Here is a 20,564-nt window from a genome sequence, read left to right on the forward strand (position 1 = left end):
GTTGGCTTTCTTGATTGGTCTCCAGGGCATTTATCACTTTCTGTGAAAGAAACATTTAATTTAGATGGCAGTTGATTTGTGTCATGGGATTTCAACTGACGGGAGGAAGAATTATGTATGTGTTTATAGCTTCTTTGCTTTTAAAAGATTAATGTTGGAGAAATATAAATCACAAGACCTTAACGGGGGGCTGGGAAGATAGAACAGGAGTGTGCCCGCGTGATGGATTGAGACATATTATAAAGTGTCTCCATCAGTCAGAAACACAGTGGGAGGATGGGGTGGTGGGGTGGTGGGGAGTGTGCAGTGAAGAGAAATGTTTTTTCCTCCCCAAGCACAAAAACAGTGCAGTGGCCTGACTGGGGGCAGTCAGCCTCCTGGCTCTGGTGCTGGATACAAAATGACGTGAATTGGTGCCTTCCTAAAGTTCCTTTCCTGCCCTGATACCCAGAGGACAAAGGAGGAGTAAAAGCAAAGTGGGAAGCATTGGGAAGCCCATTTATCCCAGGAGATAAACAAGCACTCCCTGCCCCCCAAGTCACAGGAACTGGGCCCCTCTGCTTCCCCACAGGGGCCCTGCATCCAGGGGCCATGTGGGCCTGTACACACATGCAGGAACCATGCTCAAATAAATGGGGATTATGAGAAGAGCTTGCATGTGTTGGAGACCGCCTCTCTTGGAGCCATGCAGGTGCATCGTTCTGTTCTGGCAAGTGAGCTGAGGGTTAGAGAGGGTCACATGCCAGTGGGACTCAGAAGCCAGGACCCACAGCTCTGGCATCACTACCCACATGACAGTGCCCCCGTCAAGGGCTGTAAGATGGTTTCTATAGATGGCGTATTGATATGCATTTGCCCTTTTCTTCATTAACACCCCAGGATTACGCTTCCTATATATATATGTCAAAATGCACCTTCCCTTTCAAACACTGGTCCAGCCTAAAAAACAAACCACAGAAGTATCACTCACAATACTAGCTAACAGGTATCGTGTAGCAAATCATACCTCGCCATCGACATGCATCATCTCATGCCATCCTCATAGCTGCCCTCCGAGGCAGGTTCTCTTATGGTCCCATTGCACATGGAAGAACAGTGAGTATCAGCACACCTCCATCCAGTGTGGAAAGAAAGCAGCATCCCTCAGTGTGGGTGCCCTCACTGGCTTAGGAGGAGGAGAAATATTCCAGGGAATGGGGGAGGAACTACTCATGCCTCTTACTCCTGTGGCTTGCCTTCTTTCCAAAATCCTTACCACATCTCTACCCTTCTGGTCCATAACCTGGAGGTCCAGCTGTCTCTGGATCACTTTGGCTTCCCTTAGCACGTCCTGGGGGGGAAGTGACCTTGTCTGGCTTTAGAATGTGGGTACTTTGACAGGCTCTACCTGAGGCTTTGAACCAAGATCCCCAGGCAACAGGAATCCCCCCAGCTCCCATTCCCCTCTCCACCCTGCTCCCCTCCTGCCACTCCTGCCTGTCAAACCTGGGGAGGGAAGGAGAAAAACATTCTCCACATCCTGTTCACCAACTGATGAGCCTTCTGGAAAGCCAATAACAAAGCACGGCTAACTAAATCATCATTATTTACACATGCAGCCTGATCGAGGACATTTAGTCATGTAATTAGGTACCTAATTATGCTGAAAATGCAATTATATGATTTTTTAAGTGAATTAAGTCCTCCAGAGAAGTGGGAAGGATTAGCACACGTGATCCAGCTAGAGTGCAGGGAGCATGGAGGGCATGTCAGCGCGACCCTGAGCTGCACAGCGACCCAGTGATCTGTACCTAAGTCACATGCATGAGCACATGCACGTACATGCACACACACACGCACGCACGCACGCACGCACACACATGCACACGCACAGTATGGTGGCTTCACTTTTGTGTCCATAGGACTCTACATTGGCCTGCTGCATACCGGGGACTTAATAAATGACATCCATTAATATCACTGAAAGCTTGGTATGCATCTGTGGAGGGACTGTTTAATGACTGACTTAGAGACTCTTAGGGAGGTTGTTTATTTAACATGTGAGAGGCAGGTGTGCAGAAAAATGATAAAAGAGTCAGCTGGGACACGTCAGAGGATATTTTATGCAACATCAGTTATTCATTCACGTAGCATTGTGTCAGATGTGGAGGTATATAAAATACAGTCCTTGCCCTCTAGTAGTTAAAAGTCAGTGCAGAGACAGACAACTGCAAAGCATTTTAATGGCGATTTGAACGAGTTGTTCAGCAAACTGCAGCCTTCAGGCTAAACCCAGCCTGTGGCCTGCTTTGGTAGAGTCAACCAGCTAAGGATGTTTTTTACATTTTTAAAGTATTTAAAAAAAGCATACAAACCAACCAACCAATAAAATAAAGAAGAATATGTAATAGAGACCATATGTGGTCTGTAAAGCCTAAAATATTTATGAGGAAGTTTGCAGCCTTCTGCAGGGGTAGAGGAAAGGAGCGCACAAGCCATTTGCAGAAGTCAGGGAAGGCTTCCCGGAGGTGACGTGGTCTAAACTTGATGGCAGAGAGGAGTCTGCAAAGGCCCGCAATCACTGTGGCATAGTGCAGCACCTTGGCCTTCCAGAGCCTCCTGCCAGCCAGGCGGCCAGCAGCACATGAGAAAAAAGAAGAGGCAAATTTAGAAGACTTGCCCCTGAAATAAGAGCTGTAGGCACCCAGAGGTTCTGAAATGTCAGGCAATGGAACTTGGACTGGATCTTCAGCAGAAGGAGCACGAGGCATCCGGCCAGACACAGCTGGCCTGCCCCCAATGCCAGTCAGAGGGGAGGGACAGACGACTCAGCTTCTTAGGCCCCTTGTGGCCCAGATGCCACTGATTTAGCCCTTGAATCATCCGAGGGTCCCTTCTGGGGATGGAATGACAGGGAAGAGAAGAGCGGCTGAGTGGAAGAGACAGGCACACACAGATAACTCTGTGTGAGGGTCCCCGGCCCTCTCCCTGTGGCTCAGTGCTCCCCGCACAGGGCCCCGGACTGCATCACCAAGCTTCACCTTTCAACCTCTTTGAGCACAGCCTCACCTCCTCCCCAGGGGAGGAAGCCTGGCTCCCCGAGGACACTGCGTTTCTGTCCCACACTCTTGTGCGCTGGGTGCAGGATAGAGACAGAGGCCTTTCCCAGGCACTGTTACCCTTCCTTCCCAAGTGCTCCTTCCTTCCACGAAGCACACCTCCTGTCCTCCTGGGTGAGACGGGCACCTCTGCCGTCCCTCGCACACATCGCCACCGCCATCCTTAGAACCGTGTGCACACACAGGTGACTTACTTCAACTCCTGCCTCTGGCACCCTGCTCCTGCACTCCCTCGTTGCCATGGGGGCAGTGCCAGGGACCCCAGTCTCCATTTTGGCCACCTCGCCCCCCGACGGCCCACACCACTGCTAGCTCGTGCTGCTGTCCGTTCCACGTCTCCCCTCCCTCAGTTCCTCAGCCCAGGAACACCTCCCCTCCGTGGCCTGGCTGCCTCCCTTCCTTCCTCACCTCCTCCCTCTCACAGCTCAGATTCCATAGCCCACCATTGTGGTCCCTTGTTGTATGTCCTCAACTCCTGCCAGCACCACCTAGAAGGTATATTCAAGCCCACCACCTCTCACCTTTTCTGCTGGAGTCCAAGCCACCATCCTCTCTACCCTGGGTTTTACCACAGCCACCCCCGCCCCCCGCCCCACGTGGGTCCCTTCCCCTGCATAGTATAATCCTACCAACATGTCGGTCAGTTTGTGTCCCTCTTCTGCTCAGAATCCTCCCATGGCTCCCGTCTACCTCAGGGTGAGAGCTGACGCCCACACAGTGCTCTAAAGGCCCTATGTGGTCTGGCCTCCATTCATGCTCTGACTGTCTTCTACAACTCACTTCACTACGGCCACCCTTCTGGCTGTTCCTGAAATATGCAGAGCTGTTCCCACCTCAGTGCCTTTGCACTTGCTGCACCTCTGTGTGCAACACTGTTCCCCAGATACCCACATCTTCCCGCCATCACCTGGCTCAGGCCTTAGCCATATGCCGCCTTCTTCCTGACGCCCTCCCGGCCACATTTTTAAAATTGCAGCTCCCACCCAGAGCCCCATCCTTTTCTCTAGTTCATTTTTCCTCTTAGCACCATCTAGCACACTGCACACCTCATTATTTCTCCTTTGCATCATCTGTATCCCTTCCCTAGAATGTGCACTCCAGGAGGACAAGACCTCTGAGTTGGTTTTTCCCTGCTGTAACCCAGCTGGATTTGGTTGAATACACTCTTAGCCTTTTTTATTCTCTCTGTCTTGTCTCAGTCTAGATTCATCCAGCTCCTCCCTCCTGCATGCCTGCACCCAAACATGGCCATGGCTGGAAACTCACACACACACTTGCACACTCACACACATTCACACTGACCGGCCTCACCTCAGCGCCACAACCACAGCCCAAGTGCACTGTCCAGCAAACCACCACCTTTCTCTGGCCAAGGCCTCCCCCTGCCTCCACTCTCTCCAAGATTCCCACATTCTGTAGAAGGCTCTGTTTCAGTTTATGTCACCAGAAGACAAAGAAAAAGAAGCACTTGAAACACCAAAAGTATGTAGAGAAGGCCTTTTGCAGAGCTTTGCTGTGAAGGGAACAGGAAAGAGGCCAGGAGCAGGAGGGAGACAGGCCATGGTGGGGGGCAGGGGGGTCCCTTTCCTAAGTTCGGGAACAGACATGCTGCCAGAGGTGATCTGGTGGAGGGGGAAGATTCCGTGATACATGGGAGAGGGCAGGATCTTAGCAGAGTTTGGGCAAAGTGAGAGGAAATGGGGCTAGTATAGACATGGAGGCCTGGAGCACAGGAAGCTCTGGGCAGCAGCAGAGGGAAGGCTGGGATCTTCCTGACATGGTGCTCCCTGCTTTCCTCCTGGCCCTCTGCCTGCTTCCCCCCGGGATGCCCTATGCAAGACCCCCGGCTCCTTTTCTTGTCCCTTCCCATGGCTGTCTGTGCCTTTGAGATGCTGGAGGTGCCAGCTGGGGCTCCAGCCCTCACCTGTCCCCTGAGCCCTAGACTCTGTGCCAGTGGCCTACCCTGCACCTGTGCTGCACATCTGATGGGATCCCTGGGCATAGTAGAGGTCACCCTACATCTTTGCTTGCCCTACAGCTAATTCAATAGCAACTCCTGTCAGCCTCAATTCCAGACATGTCCAAAATACCTCTGTTCCTCGTCACCAGTGCCACCACTGTGCAGGCCTAAGCACTTGCCTGGACCGTGGCCAGAGTGGCTCCCAGCACAACAGCCATGGAGATGCTTCTCAAATAGACACAACCCAAAAGGCTCCTATGATGGACCCTCCCTGGCCTCTCAGATGGAGGCCACACTTCTTTCTATGGTTGAATGCTGCACCTTCTAGCCCCATGGTCTCTGGCTCACCATGGAGCTCACCCAGCCTGCCTGCCCCAGCCTTCACACTGGCCCATGTCTTCCTGGAACACTCCTCTTTCAGACTCAGAATGAGCAGGCCTCTTTCTGTCCCTGCTTCACCCTGTATGAGTCAGGCTGCTTCCACAGAGTACTGGTAGACTTCAATGACAGACATTTACCCAAGAGCAAGGCACTGACAGCACCTGCATCTGATGAGAGTCTGCTTCCTGGTCCATAGACGATTGTCTTCTCTGTGGGCCCTCACAGGGCAGAAGGGGTGAGGGAGCTCTTGGAGTCTTTCTCTAAAGGCACTAATCCGAGGGCTTCACCGCCCAAAGGCCCCATATCCTAATACCATCCAGTGAGGGCTTTCAACCTAGGAGTTTTGGGAGGACACAAACATTCATTCAGTCTCTACCACAGCCCAAAAACACCTCTTCTGAGAGGCCTCCCTGATCACTCCCTCTCTTCTCCTTTCTTTATGTCTTATAGCATCTATCACCACCTGGCCTAACAACATGGGTCCACATTTTTTATGAGCTGTTGACTGTTCCCTCCCCTAGAATAGAAGGCTCTGTACTGTGCACTGTTGGATCCTTGGGCTCCAAAACAGGAACACAGTAGCTTCTCAGAGACTTTTGTTAGACAGATGATTCTGGAAGGAGTTTTGGAATCAACAGACCTGGGTTTCAGTCCCACTCTTACCCATTATGTAACCTCGGGCAAGTGACCCAACCTCTCTGAGCCTCAGTTTCCTCAACTCTAAAGTGATAGGCATTATAACACCCTCCTCAATGACTTTGGTGAGAAATTGGAACAATACAGGCAATTATAAAGTGAGCCCACAAAATGATGGCAATGGCATCATTATCCATATCAGGAAAGGAGGGTTTCAAGTAGAAAAAGAGAGACTCGGGCAACCTGGATCAGTAGGCAATCGGGATCCCAGGGGAAGTAGAGGGTGTGGAGGCCAGAGGGGTGGTCCAGGCTTCAGGCCACGAAGGGGAGAGCAAACAGAGGCCAAATAGACCTCTGGAGGTCTGGGCAAGCCTGGAGAAGGTGACATCCTCTTCAGAAAAGCTTCAGATGTAGCCAGATGCCCTGGGTTGCTGTAGAGAGAAGCTTTATAACACCGACCTCTGTTGTGTCCTAAGCTGGATACGTCAGGCGCTCCCTAGGTCCCCTTGCCTGAAATCAGGATTGGGGAGAGTCTCACTGGCCCACTTCCTTGGTGAGCACTGTCATTCTGAGCCTCACACCTCACTGAGAGGCACAACTGCTCCTTACAGAATTATCTTCCCCATACATGGCTCTCGCTCATCATCCATGCACTTGACCTTGGGCTGGGACAGTCACATAGCTGGGAAGCTGACAACCTGCCAACGAGTGCCAGAGCCTGTGCCTCAGAGAAGCAGCTGCATCAGCCAAAGGAGGGGCCAGACAAGGCTGCAGGTCCCGGAAGGCTGTGTGTGTGTGTGTGTGTGTGTGTGCGCACGTGTGTGTACATGTGTGTCTGTGCCTGTGCACCTGCGTGTGTGATGTAATGCAGGAATTTCCATGAAGACTCAAAACTGAGGATGGGGAGCAGTAAGCACATTCACATGCCAAATGCGCACTAGGCATAGCCTGAGTGGAGTCCACACTGGTGCAAGCACGATTACCCACAAGCCATGCTCGCAGAGTGGATAGATAGCCACCCGGAGCATCCCTGAGGGCTGTTGCGGGAGAATCCCACATCATCCTCATCTGTCTGCATGGTGCTCAGCTTCTCTCTGCCTCGAGCCAAGTGAGGAGGGCCCAAGAGAGCCCCAGAGCAAGCAGGGCTGGCGCCACAGGGGAGCCAGCTCCCCGTCCGTCTGTCCATGCAGCATTGGAAGCAGCAGCACATCCTCGACACCCCCGCCTGTGCAGGACTAGGCCCAGAGGGGCTGGGTGTGAACCATCTTCAAAGCAGCCCACTCCCAAGAGCCCTGTCCAGGCCGCACAGGGGGTTGCTGAAGGGTCAGTCAGCTTGAGGCCCCCCAGGGTCAGGGGCAGTGCAGTGTGGACACACCTGCCTCAGTTCTCCCCAGAGGCTATCACTCTGTCCTCAGAAAGAGCCTGCCCAGCCTAGGGCTCCCCCCACCAAGACCAAGTAACCAGTGTCACCCATGAGGGTGAAAAATGGTTTCCCTTAGCCTCACATCCCTTTCCCACTGCAGCTCTGAGGGGCTGAGCTCAGAACTGGTGGGGAGAGAGGAATTAAGGAGAGCAGGCCAGGCCCCCTATCTCACTGTGGCATGAACACTTACCACGAGATCTACTCCCTTAACAAATGGTCCAGTGTACCATGCATTATAACTGACCATGGGCACAATGTCCGAAGACACATCTCTAGAGCATCCTGCCTTCCTGTTCCGAAACTGTGCTCACTGATCCGCAAGCCCCCATTTCCCCCCAGGCCCTGACACCCGCCATTCCCTGCTTGGATTCTATGAATTGGACTCTTTCAGATTCCTCACATAAGTGGAATCATGTAGCATCTGTGTTTCTATGACTTGCTTATTTCACTTAGGAGCTTTAAAATAGATGTGAGACCCTAACTTTTGTTTCCGACTGGTTTTTTTCCCAGAAGGGACTGGAAAGTTATAGAATCTGCCCACAATGCAGTCCCAGGTTAAGAGCAGCCACATAGAGCCTGTTCTGACAACTCACAGGAAGGACATAAGCTGCGTCCCCATTGTAGGGCCCCATTCCTTTTCCTGCCTGCCTCTCCTGCACCACAGAACCCTCCTTCTCCCGAGGTCTCTGCTCAACTCAGGGCCTCCCTGCTGCAGCCATGACCTGGAGACCAGAATAAAAATTACATTGTGAATGAGTGGTTGCTTTGAATACCCATGTGCTTAACAGGGCGAGAGAATGTGTAAACTTGCTAACAAAGCATTGCCGTACCCCATACGTATCTCATTTTCTACCCAAAACAATGGGAAGTGGTGGCGACAGCCCCATATGCCAGCTCATGAAACTCTCCCGGACACATCAGGCCACAAGACAAACGCCAGATGGAGGGTTGTGTCCTGAGGCCAAGGAGCCACCCAGCTCAGGTGGAAAGAGGAGGAATCCAGGACTGAGTTGATAACCCCAAGAAGTTGTGGACACAGTGTAAGCGTTGTGGTCAAGGAGGCTGTAGAGTGATGGAAGAACAAGACAGTCATAGCCAGAATGAGCATTCAAGGTCATTTCCAACCCATAGCTACTGTGATCCCAGCAACTGATGAGTACATGCTCACTGCATGCCCACAATAGATGATTTTAACTCCTCCAACACCCTCCCCACAGGCACTTTGAAAGACAAGACATTCTGTGACCTTAAGGCCCAGTCCTAACAATCCTGAGGTTCTAATGTTTGGCTTTCAGGGACTACAAAGATCTTTCCAGATTGAGCTCTCTGACACCCACACAGCTAAGTGCACCTCTCTGCAAGGCAAGCTAGAAGTCATTATTCCAGATGCTAAACTCTACTACTTCTTTATAAGTAAGAGAATAGACACAGCCTGCAAAAGTATAGGGGCAAAATCATTGATGGAAGATTCATTGTGCTTGAGAAAAAGAAGCAAGAGATATGGATGAGTGTGAAGTGACTGACATTGGCCACAAAGATAAGAAAAAAGGAAGAGATGCAGGAAAGAGGAGGCCAAGAGGGGAAACTGAGTCTGTGCATTTCCATTATAAGGTCCCTTCCCCTGAGACTGAAATTAAAGGGACAACTGAGGCCTCCCTTCAGAGAATCCTGTCCAGAGGGCTCTAACCAGTCCAGGAGGTGAGAGGGACCCTTCCAGGGTCTTTAAGAAGATACTCAAATCTGAGGATCCTTGGGAGCCCAGCTGAGTAGGACACCCACAATGACTCAAGGAGCTCCAGAAAAGCAAAACCTGGGCTCGAGCAGCCACAGGTTGCTAAAATCCAGGCTCTGACCCATTTCCTGAGAGGGCCAGAGCTTGCTCCATTTCCATCTGCAGAAACAAGGGTGTCTGTGAGCACTTTGGGACTCAAGCCACATCTGGAACTCCCCCATCCACAACTGCAGCCCAGGGAAAAGGCAGGGTGAGCTATGGGTGTCAAATGCACATGCACTTGCACTTGTCCCCGGCATGCACCTCTTTATTGGAAGGGAAAGTGTCTACACGGAGCTGTCCCTGACCAGGTCAGGCAAAAGGTATGTGAGAACAAGACTCAGATATTCGGGAAAGTGCAACCATAGTTGCACTGGGGTGGGGCGGGGGAGACCATAGCGGGGGATTTAGGGGGGAACTTCATGGACTTTCCAGTCTGAGGCTTTGAAGACTCTGTGACGAGAGCCAGTTCTGAAGATCCACTCCCATTTCTTGACCTGAAGAGTAACATGTTTGTTGGAGATGATTTGGAAAGTACAGAAACTGCATGTTAGAAGAAAGCAACACCACCCCAACCCCCACCCACCACCCAAAGCCACCACCTCAACATGCTATTTCCTTTTATTCTTTTATCCAAGAATTTTTTTTAATATTTAACAAAATTTATATTTACAGGGTCCTGGGTTTTTTTTTCCTTTAAATCACACTGTAAGCATTTCCTCCTGTCACTGAGAATTTCCACACATCACTTCAATAACTGCATACTATTCTATCACATAAGTGTATTGGAATTTACATAACCAATTCCCTAATGTGGAACATTTAGATGGTTCTCTCTCTTTTATTTTCCATTTTACACCAAGTTGCAGTATACATTTCTGAGCATGAATTTTTGTTTCCTTTTCAGGTTATGTCTCTAGGGCCCATTGCTAGAAATGAGGTTTTTGATGCTCAGGGTGACACATTTGCCAAATAGCATATGAGAGAATTAAAGGTGCCGTTTTTGGAAATCACACTTGGAGGCCATTTTGGCATTGCTGACAACAGTCAGAATGGTGACAATGGTGTTACCAACAGTGAGAATCACACTGCTGCCCTGTGCTGGCCACTGCACTCTCCAGGATGGTCCCGTGTGGTCTAAGTGGGAGTTCAGTCATGCTGCGGGATGGCCCATTGCTCTGGACCTCACTCCCTCACCTGTTCACTCTCGCACCTGGCCGACTCAGCCAGTGTAGGCAGGCAGGCAGGCCCCCACCCCGAGCCCAGCAGGTGGAGGCTTCCTGCACCCTCACTCTCCCCCAGTCTGGACAGAGCTGGGGCTGGAAATAGGTGGATCTAGGGCCTTCTGTGCTCCAGTCACTTCTGCTGACTGGAGCTGGAAAGCCAAGCGAATGCTGATTGGGATACACTGTCCCCTCTTGACTCCACAAAATGTCCCCAAGCACCCATTTCCTTTGCCACTCTGGTGCCCCAGACACCTTTCTTTGGAGAAGCGCTTCCCTGGTGTGTCATCAGAGCCCAGGGATACTGAAAGAAATCAGCAGAGGTTACTTTTCCTTTCAGGGGATAGCTGAGACTTTTGGAGTTTCCAAAGAACGAGGCAAAAGAGACTACAGTCTCCTGATCAGGCATTCATCGGAGGCCAGTGCACCTACCAGACGCTGGCACAGGGCCTTCTGTCCTGTCTCCCAGCTCCAGTCGCTGGGGGCAGGCAAAGGAGCCAGCGCAGGGGACAAGTCCGCAGAGTAACCACTGTACCAGGTCTCAAACTACATCCACTGGTCCTCAAAGAAAGCACACAAAGCTCAGAGTTGTGGCCTGGGCAGCTGTGACTGTGTCTTCTTGTCTTCATCACTAAGAAAGTACGACCCATCCCCCGTACTTTCATTTACTGGAGCCTGCTATCACCTCCTTGCAAACAAGAGCTGTGTGATAGCACTGGAACTGGGCACGTGACCTATAAGCCAGTCTCACCGTCATGAGCTCAGGGGTCCTCACAGGGCCAGCGGCATCAACAGCACATGGGAACATGTTGAGAAATGCAGATTCTGGGGCCCACACTAGGTGTCAAAATCTGGGGTGAGTGCAGGGATCTGTGGTGTCACAAAGCCCCCAGGAAATTGCGAGGCACACTCAGATTGAGACCCCACACCTTGCCGGCAACCCCCACTAACCCTATCAGGAGCAGGTTTCACTCCCTACTTTACAGAAATGGTAAGGAGGCTCCAAGAGGTGAGCTAACTTGCCTGAGAAGTTCTGCCTCCCGCAAAAGCACAGGAAGAGGGCCCTGCATCTCACATACGATGACCAGGTACCACAGCAGTTATGCCCACACAGAAGTCCTGGCCACTCCACTGCGAAGTTCCCTTCCGTGCTCTTCTCTCACCACTGCACGCAGGTCCCCCTGCTGGCCTGTCCATCCCACCATCTGAGCAGGCCAGTCTTGGGGGGGGGTCTCCTCCTCCAGGAAGCCCTTCCTTAAACTACCCTTTCTGAACTTACCCACAGATGCATTTCTCTCAGTCTGTCACACAGCAAGCTCCCTAAAGGCAAGGGCCTGGACTCAAGTAGAGAGCTTGCTGCTGTAAAAGTAGGTGCTAGAGACACTTTGCTGAGGAAAGAAAGAACAAATAAAAGCATGAGCAAAATCAAAACCACTGTCACAGAATCTGGGAGTCCTGCAGCCCAGGGTCTGATGGGTGAGTGCCCTCTGTGACACCCCCAGGCATATCTTTATTGCTTGTTTTGACACCTTACGACAAAGACAGTGTCGGCAGTCCCTTTTCACATAAATATGTCACGTGTCCTCAACCAAGTCCTGAGCTCCCTGTGGGCATGTGCCATTGGGGCTGGGTGAATGCCACCTACACAGCCAACATGGCTGCCGTGCGAGAGACATGGACAGACAATGTGTAATTGTTGCTTTGTCACACTTCCATCCTGAGACCAACTCTTCCCCAGTTGTAGCTTCAGTGTTACAACCTTTCAGGCTGTGATAACAACAAAGCATCCAAGAAAAGGAAATATGATTGACCTGTTTCTCACCAAAAAAAAAAGGCAGTTCATAAACTTCAGCCGTCAACTGCTTTCTGCTTGACTGGCATGAGGACTTGGAGGCATGAATCTAGTGCAGGAAGAAGAAACCCCAGTGGGAGCCAAGGAGAACTTTCTGCAGCCACAAAGTTTCCTGTCCCTCCCCCCGTCGCTGGCCTCATCCTGAACCCAAATCAGACTCACACAAAGTCACAGCCAGGGGAGAGCAGCTCTTCTAACCAGATCCATAGTTTCCTTGAAATAGAAGTCTGGGTGAGTGGCACGGAACTTGGCAAACCGTAGGCGGTGGTGTGGCAGCCTCTGCACTGCTGTCCTTGACACGGTTGTCATGGGAGGAACTCTCCAAGGACTCTATGACTTCCCCTTCATGGTTTTAAAGCTGAAACAATCTCCTCTTCCCGGAACATGTAGGCCGCCTAGTCTGAAGGCATTCTCCCCCTTGACTCGAAGGAACTCACTCTCCCAGAGTCCTCTGCCCCAGTTGGGCAAGAGAAGCAGGGAGCAGGCATTTCCTCCATAACCTTGAGGCGCCAGGAAAACCATCTGAGGTGGGCGGGAGGTGGGAAGATAACACCTCTAGGGGAAGAAGATTGCCCTTGGCACAGCTTCATCAGAAAACACCAAAGAAGGGAGATTCTGGACCTGTGTCCCTGGGGCCAGCACCTGACCTCTGCTCTCTGTCAACATCTGGGAAGCACCCCCAGCCCCCAGGGTCCAGCTGCGGCTAAAGTCCTGTGTCCTGTTGGCCGTGCCCAAGCTGCCAGCCAGAACCGGGAACATCACCTTCAGTGAGGGGCAGCACCTGTGTGCCCTGCTGCCTTTGACCAGAAGACAGGCAGCCAGCCACCCTGTGAACTATATGGAGGGTCGACAGCCTTTTGGCTGCAGCCAGATTGCAGACTGCACAGGAGAAAACCATTCCCAGCACTTCGGAGGGTGCACACTCTGGTTCTGGAGAATCCTCTGATTGAACACAGGCTCTGCCCTTGGTTGGCTGTGAGTCTCGCCCCATTATTTGACCTCTTTGGCACGCATGTCATTTTCTGTAACTTAGAGAAAGGGAAGGGAGTTCCCTTTTGCAGGCTTGCTGCAGGATGAAATGCGGGGACTTCCGTGGAGACCGTGCCCAGTGCCCAGTGCCTATGCCGGCCGAGTGGCCTTCCTCCTCCACACCCTCTCGAGGCTAAACCCCCAGGACACGTGGCCTCATCCCCATCATGAGGGAATGTTCCTCCCACTCACCACCCCACCCCTGCCCCCACAGAAGGGCAACTTCCCTGAACAGTTTAGGGCAGTAACAGCTCTTCCCTTTCCTCTCTCCGCAGAGACCCACCAGTTCAGCTCACAGGAAGCATCTGTTATCCCTGCACTTGGCTCATGGCCCAGGCCCTGGCCTTGTGGCGAGGACTCTGGCTGGCCACACTGGGGTTCAGAAGCCTGGAGCTGTCACACCCGTGGCCACCTTCCCACCTTGGCCCACGTCAGCTTTTGTCAGAGTGAAGCTGTGTTTTCTTCACCATCTGCCTGCTCAGAGTTGGGCTCCCTTGAGCCCAATGCTGCAGGACTAGGGATTTGTTTTTTTCCCTTTTATGGTGCTGTGGTCTAAGTCACGGCCTCCAAACAGTATGGTGAATGCATTTGGTGTGTGTGCCCAAATGAAACCAAAGCCCCACCAAACAGTATTTACCCTGGCTGAATGATAGAGCCTAATGCTTTCTGAGCTCTCCTCTCTCTCTCCCTCTCTCTCTCTTCCTCTCTCTCTCTCTCTCCCTCTCCCCTCTCTATTTCTCTCTCTCTAGTTAGGACCCACCAGTGGGTTGGGATTTACTGTTTGACAAACCCTGCCTTAAATAAGTTCTATGTCACAGTCGTATCTCCCAGAGAGAGACTCATTCTCTGTTTCCTGGAACTTCCTCTGTGCCGACGGGATCCCAGGAACACAGAGATACTCAGCACCTAGATGTTGATTTACTGTCCACCAGGCCCGTCCTAGGAATCCATGACCAGTGCCCATCCTCTGCATGGACTCCAAACATTTGCGAGTGGGTCACTTAGGTGATTGGCACTGAATTACGTGCAAACCAGAGTAGTAATGAGGATGAGATCAAAAGAGTGGAGACAGGATATGAGTACCATCTGGCTGCCACCTCTGTGACAGCAACCCATTGATGGCCCGGGTTGATTCAGCAAAACTGCCTGGCTAGGCGGGCATCCCCTTCCTCCCTCACTGCTCCCTGTGCGTCCCTCCGAAAGCTGCACACTCTGTTGAAGACGATGACCTTCCCCGATAGAGGAGGACTGCTCTTCAGTCAAGGGCATATGAGTGGCTGCACTGTCTTGCTAGAATCTCCAAACAAGGTCTCAAGGTCCATTTGTAGGAGAACATAGGCTCATCAAGCTTCCAAGAGCAGATACACCCAAATGAGGTGCTGCACATGGCAGTCTGCTTTTCTTTAAAAAAAAAAATGATGACAACTTAGTAAATACCTATTCTGAGCTATGTGCCACGTAGGTCTTGTCTACACAACATACATAAAATATCATTATCATGCATATCTTTTCTAATCCCAACCACAGGGTGGGTATGGTTAATCTTGTTTTACATACACAGAAACTAAAGCCAGTCAATGTTAAATATTTTGCTGGATGCACTACTGTGAAACTGGTCGAGTCAAGACTTGAACCCAAAGCTTGTCTTCACAATGATGTGGACAGCTCAAAGGGCAGTTTGATTCTCAGTTCCTCCAAAGGGGCCAGGTTTCAAATAATATTCAACAACCGTTCTTGGGTGCCAGGTACACAGCCCGATGCTGGGCATAGAACTGTGAGCAGGGCTAATGTGGTTCTGGGGTTTGTAGAGCTTTCTCTCTGGCGAGGGCATTGCAGTCTTGAAGGGAGCCAAGAAAGAAAACCACAGGGTACCTGGGATCTCTGTGAAAAGGTTGAGGTCTCCAGTGCCTGTCCAATCTGAGGGCTACACAGTTACTTTTTTTTCTGATCTCGGACCCCCACCTAGCCATAAATAACACCTACCTCTGCCATAAATGCACTCCCTAAGGCTTCCCATAAATCCCTCTGCCCCAAGTCCTGAACTCAGAATGATGCCATCTCCAATCACATACTCACCCTTCAACCCCAGCCGGGGGGGTGGGGGGGGGCAGCTTTTATTCCAGGGTCCTTATCTGCTTGCACACTAGCCCATCAACTTCCTTGGGCAGGATGGAGCTGGTTCCAGCTACTCTTCCAAATATCCCTTATCATCACCACCGGCTACAGGGACCCAGGGCAAGAGAGCATAGCCGATAAGCATTCTAACTCCATCTCCAGAGGCAAGAGATGAAAACGTAGGCTTCACAAGCCTCAGTGTCATGGATGGCGAACAGACATTTAGAGGGAAAGTGAGAGCTACAGAGAGGTGAGCATTGTTGTGGGTGCTGAGCTCTCTGCCTACAACACTTATGCTCCTGTCTGTGCAGCAAACTCCTATTCATCCTTCAAAGGCCAATCCTAACGACTTCCCTCGGGGAAGCCTTCTCATACACCAACAGTTCTCAGCACAGAGCATGCATCAGAACCACCTAGAGGCCTATCACCACAGATTGTGAGATCCGGGTCCTTGTTTCTGATACAGCAGGTCTGAGATGGGGCCCAACAATTTGCGTTTCTAGCAGGCTCGTTGGAAATGCTGTTGGTCCCAGGACCACGCTTTGAGGACCACTTCTCACACCATCTCCATCCTCCCAGACAGGCCTGAGCTTCCTCTGCTGTGCCAGTTCTGAGTTCTATAGCAGTTCTGGTCATGCTGAAGTGTCACCTCCCTGGGATCAATCACATTGTGCAAATCCAGTTCCACACACCCAGAGGGGTAGGGCATGGAGATGAGGCATGCCTGCCCACCTTGCTCCCGGGCACACATGAGCTCAGAGGGAGCCCTGTTGACCCCTCAGAGACCTTAGATCCCTCCTGTTCCCACCCCACTGGCCTGCAGGGAGAGCTTCCAGTGTTCCAGTATATAGGTTTGGGTGCAAGGTCCCTAAACACAAGCTAAGAAATTCACCCCAAGTGGTTCAAGCCAAATACCTCATCTAGCACTTAAGCAGTACTGGGCAGTGCCAGGCAGGGTTCAGCACACTGACCCAGAGCAGCCTGGGCTTGACTTGGTTGACCTCTGACTCTCTTTCAGCTATAAGATCCAGGGAATACAGTAACACTTTTCTGGCACTCCGATTCCAAATCTGTAAGATGGGAATAATAGTAACTTCTACCAAATGGGATGGCCATGGGGGCCAAGCCCGGTAAATGCTGAGGATGGCGCCTGTCACAGGCTAAGCCGTTGCTAAGTGTTTTTCAAAGAGGAAGAACCAGCAATCCCTTCTAACCCTGACTGGGTTGGACACACTGGCCTAAGAAATGCTGGTCTTCAACCTGGAAAATCCCAAGTGGCAATTCTAGGTATTTGAACTTCTATGGCCATCCGTGCCAACTTCAGGAGGGGGCCATTCTTTATTCTTCCTGAACTCTGAAGTTCTTGGTGATTGAATAAGGTCTGCAGTGCCAGCATCTGAATCCATTCACTCATATATGCCTGCATTTATGGATGCAGTCATGCATTCAGCAGATGGTTATTGAGGACCTACTATGTGCTACATGCTGAAATCCAGGCTGTTGTTGTCCACCCTGAATCTCAGAGTCAGATGCCACTTGCACTTCCTGCCCCTCCTGCCTCAGTTCTCAGTACTATGAAGCACTTAGAAGGCTGAACTGAGCTCTCCTCCTGCCTCCCCCTCCCTCCCCTGCCCTGACTCCTGCTGTGTGCTTGCTCTGTCTCTTTGCTGACTTGAGGGACCACTTTTACCCTCTTCACCACCTCCAAACTCTAGGCGGGCTCTCCTCCTCCTCTGCCTCCAGCCTGGAGCCTTCCCTTTACTCACCACACTCTCCTTTCTCGCACCACGGCCAGTCCCTTCTCAGAAAGAGGCGTCTGGAAGCTGGGGAGAATGACCTCATCCCACTATAATTAAAGTGATTATCTGAGCGGAAAGGACTATTACGAAGTAGCCTTCTCTGCTTTAATATGCGTAGCCATTATAATGGGAACATGAGATTTCCATGTTAACACTGAGATTTCTGTGGTCTAATAAATCCTTCTCCTCACTCATCTCCCAGAGGAGAGAGGAGACACTCTGTGAAGCAGCTGGAGGTGATGTACAGCTTCCTATTCCAATTGAGATGCTATCCCTGTGGCCAGACCAACCGGTCAGTAACTCTGAGAGTGCCCCAGTGCGGCCCTTCCCACAAGAGAGCCAATCGGAGACCACAGAGGGGACTCGGGGAGGAGCCACCAGACAGGAGCCCTCCTGGGAGAGCGGCTTCAACAGAGAAAGGAGAAAGTTGCCCCCCAGATGCAGGAGTGTGGGCTGACCGTCCTGCCAGTGTGACCTGGGCACGTTACTCCCTCACTCTCAGGGTCCCACCTGTGAAATAGGCTAGTAATACCATCCACCTCATGGGACTGCTGGGAAGACCACATGATATGATGGGTGAGAGGCAACTGAACCAACACCTGGCATGTTTGGACCCTCCACGTGTGGGGACACTTCACAAATGGTCTGTTTTTACCATTATTGTGAGAAAGCTGAGGCCCAAAGGCAGATGCTGCTGGTACCGGGCACATGACTGCCTACCTTCATGCGCACTACTGAGCTAGCCTACCTAACGTGTCTACCAAGCACCTGCCCGATGCAAGGAGTCCGCCCCTCACCCCACTCAGAGACGCGGGAACCAGGTCAGCCTCCACTGTGGTTCCCACGTCCTCTCCAGGCTGGTCAGTGGCCAGGCAGAGCCAGAAGCCTGTCCACACACACACTGCCCTCTGTCCACTTGGCCCATTCACAGTGCTGTGCACCTGTGAGCGGGGGGGTGCAGATGCGCTGCTGAGCATGGGAAGATTTCCTCTCCCCACTTAGGCTCTTCTCTTCTGTTCACAGAAATGGTCGACTCTGACCACATTTTCATGACGTTGGGTGTGAACATCGCCATCATTGCAGGTGAGCTGTTCTGGGCTTCCAAGCAGGAGAATCAGAGGGAGTGCCCAGGGGAGAATCCACCCAAGGCTTCAGAGCAAATGCCTGAATGAGGGTGAGGCTGCATAAGCCCATCTAAAACTCACTGGTGTCCCCTCACCCCATCACTCCCAGACCCTGACACTCAGAGATCCTGAGTGACCTGGCCCTTACTGCCCAGCCTCCAAGCTTCACCTCCCAACCGCTCCTGAGTCCAAACAGAAATGAGGGGCTGACTGCTGTTCACACTCCACGCCTTTACTGGGTGTCCTGCAGAACCCCCTCCCTCTCCAGTCCTCTGCTTGGCTGCCCCTGCTCCTCTGGCAAACCCATGCAGCCTTCACCTCCGGAGAGCGTGCCAGAGCTAAGGTAGGGTGATGAACAGTGAGCCACACTCCCCCCAACCTGTCCCAAGTGCTTCCCATGGCCCTGTCTTGTTCCTCCTAACAGTGCACAAGGGGGGGCAGCCACCAGGGCCCAGCCTTCGGGGCACTTTCCTAGATTTAGTACCAAGTCTCACGCCCTGGGGAACTTCTCAGTTGAGATCGTTCTGGATTTAAAACTGCAAGTCCTGAGGCCATAAACCTCTCAGTTTTAGGTAAATTCATGTAGTTGATTCTGCAGGGTATGCACAGAAGTCTGTCTTCCTCAGTAGACTGAGTGACCCTGAGCAAGGGTCAGTGCTGGAATCCTATCCCAGCCTCAGTCTGCACCAGTCTGAGTGGAAGGAGGGGGAAAGAGGAAGGGAGATCAGAGTAACTCAGATGGGTGCGGATAAGGGTGAGCACATGCCAGGCAGGAAGGAGAAGGGCAGGAATGAGCCAGCCTGTCTGGGGTTGGTGCTGACTGTAGCAGTGTCTGTCCTGGCACAAGCCCTATGAGTCCTGACCCCAGTCCCAGGCGCCTGCCCCAGACAGAGCCATGCGTTTGTTTCCTCTGCAGGCGTGATCACCGCGATAGCCATCATCCTGATCTGCCTGCTTGTCATCACTCTACGCTACTTGTACGGGCACAAGGGCACTTACCACACCAATGAGGCCAAGGGCACAGAGTTTGCTGAAAGTGCAGACGCAGCCCTGCAGGATGACTTCTCCCTCCAGGACACAGGTGGGGACAGCAGCAGAAAGGAGTACTTTATCTGAGGGGCACCAGGTCCCCTCTCCCCCAATGCCTTCTTCACAAGAAAAGATACACCCCACAGCCCACTCTGCTACCTGGACCACCAGGCAGACCATGAGAGCACCCATCTCATCCCAAGATATGCACCTGACCTGAGAACTCTGGGTGCCGGCCTGGGAACAGGAAAGAAAGAAGGGGAAACTGAGCCAGGAGAAGCCTGTCCCAGGCACCCAGGGATGCAGTGGTCACCCAGGAGGCCCACCTTTGCTCTGCCAGAGGGAGAAAATCTGGGTCCTCCTGGTCAGTGTGGTTTGTCATCAGCATGGTGTGAAAGTCCTTGCTGGGTGGGTGGGCCTGAGGGCTGGGGAAGCAAGGAAGTGAGTCATCTGTAAGCTGACTGGGGATAATGGCATCAAATGTCAGTCCTTGACATTTGGGGGGAACAGCAGGTGCCAGCGCTAAAAGGCACCTTTGTCTCCCATCGATCCAGTTCTAAATGATTGGAAATAAATTTGAAATGTAACCAAGCATTCAGTCAAACAGCATTACTGTAATTGGGGAAAGATAACTACCACCCAGGCCTTGCTTTTCACCAGTGTGACATTGTGTTCTCCACTACAGTCTGCGTGTGTGAGGCTGGGACCGTCCACTTCTGGCCCCATTGGCCTGTCCTCAGCATAGACAGTGCAGAGGGCTTCTGGGCCTCCCAGGAGAGGAGGGCCCAGTGACCAGCCTTCTTTTCCCCACAAAAGTACCAGCTTCATGAAACAAATGTAAACATGGAATGTTCCTCAAGATAGGTTGCCCTGGCTGTGAGGACACTGGCTGAAGTGATGGTTTTCTAAGGCACAGTTTTAGAGAAATCGGTCCCATTAAATAACTATGAGTGAACCCATCCTTCCCCTAATGACCATGGCTGGAGCACAGACTGCAGAGTGTCATTGTCTTGGGTTTGGGCCCTGGATCCTCCTTTCCTGATCCTAGGTCCTCAGTCAACTTGCTTGACATTTCTGGCTTCAATGTTCTCATCCCTCAAGTGGACATGGCTCCATGGTAGTGT

At 51.9% G+C, this 20,564-nt stretch overlaps 1 protein-coding gene across 1 annotated transcript in view; it reads left to right on the plus strand.

Moving 5' to 3' along the window:
- The window catches only part of GYPC (glycophorin C (Gerbich blood group)), a 42,516-nt gene extending 22,485 nt beyond the window's left edge, over positions 1–20,031 (plus strand). Inside the window, exons 2-3 of the mRNA XM_019469413.2 lie at positions 18,311–18,370; positions 19,328–20,031. Of these exons, the coding sequence (XP_019324958.2) occupies positions 18,311–18,370; positions 19,328–19,527 (260 nt within the window). The 3' untranslated portion in view covers positions 19,528–20,031. The remainder of the gene's footprint in view (positions 1–18,310; positions 18,371–19,327) is intronic.
- The last annotated feature ends 533 nt before the right edge of the window (positions 20,032–20,564 follow it).

Source organism: Panthera pardus, unplaced genomic scaffold (genome assembly GCF_024362965.1).
Source record: "Panthera pardus isolate Hobbes unplaced genomic scaffold, ASM2436296v1 HiC_scaffold_10, whole genome shotgun sequence".
NCBI lineage: Eukaryota > Metazoa > Chordata > Mammalia > Carnivora > Felidae > Panthera > Panthera pardus.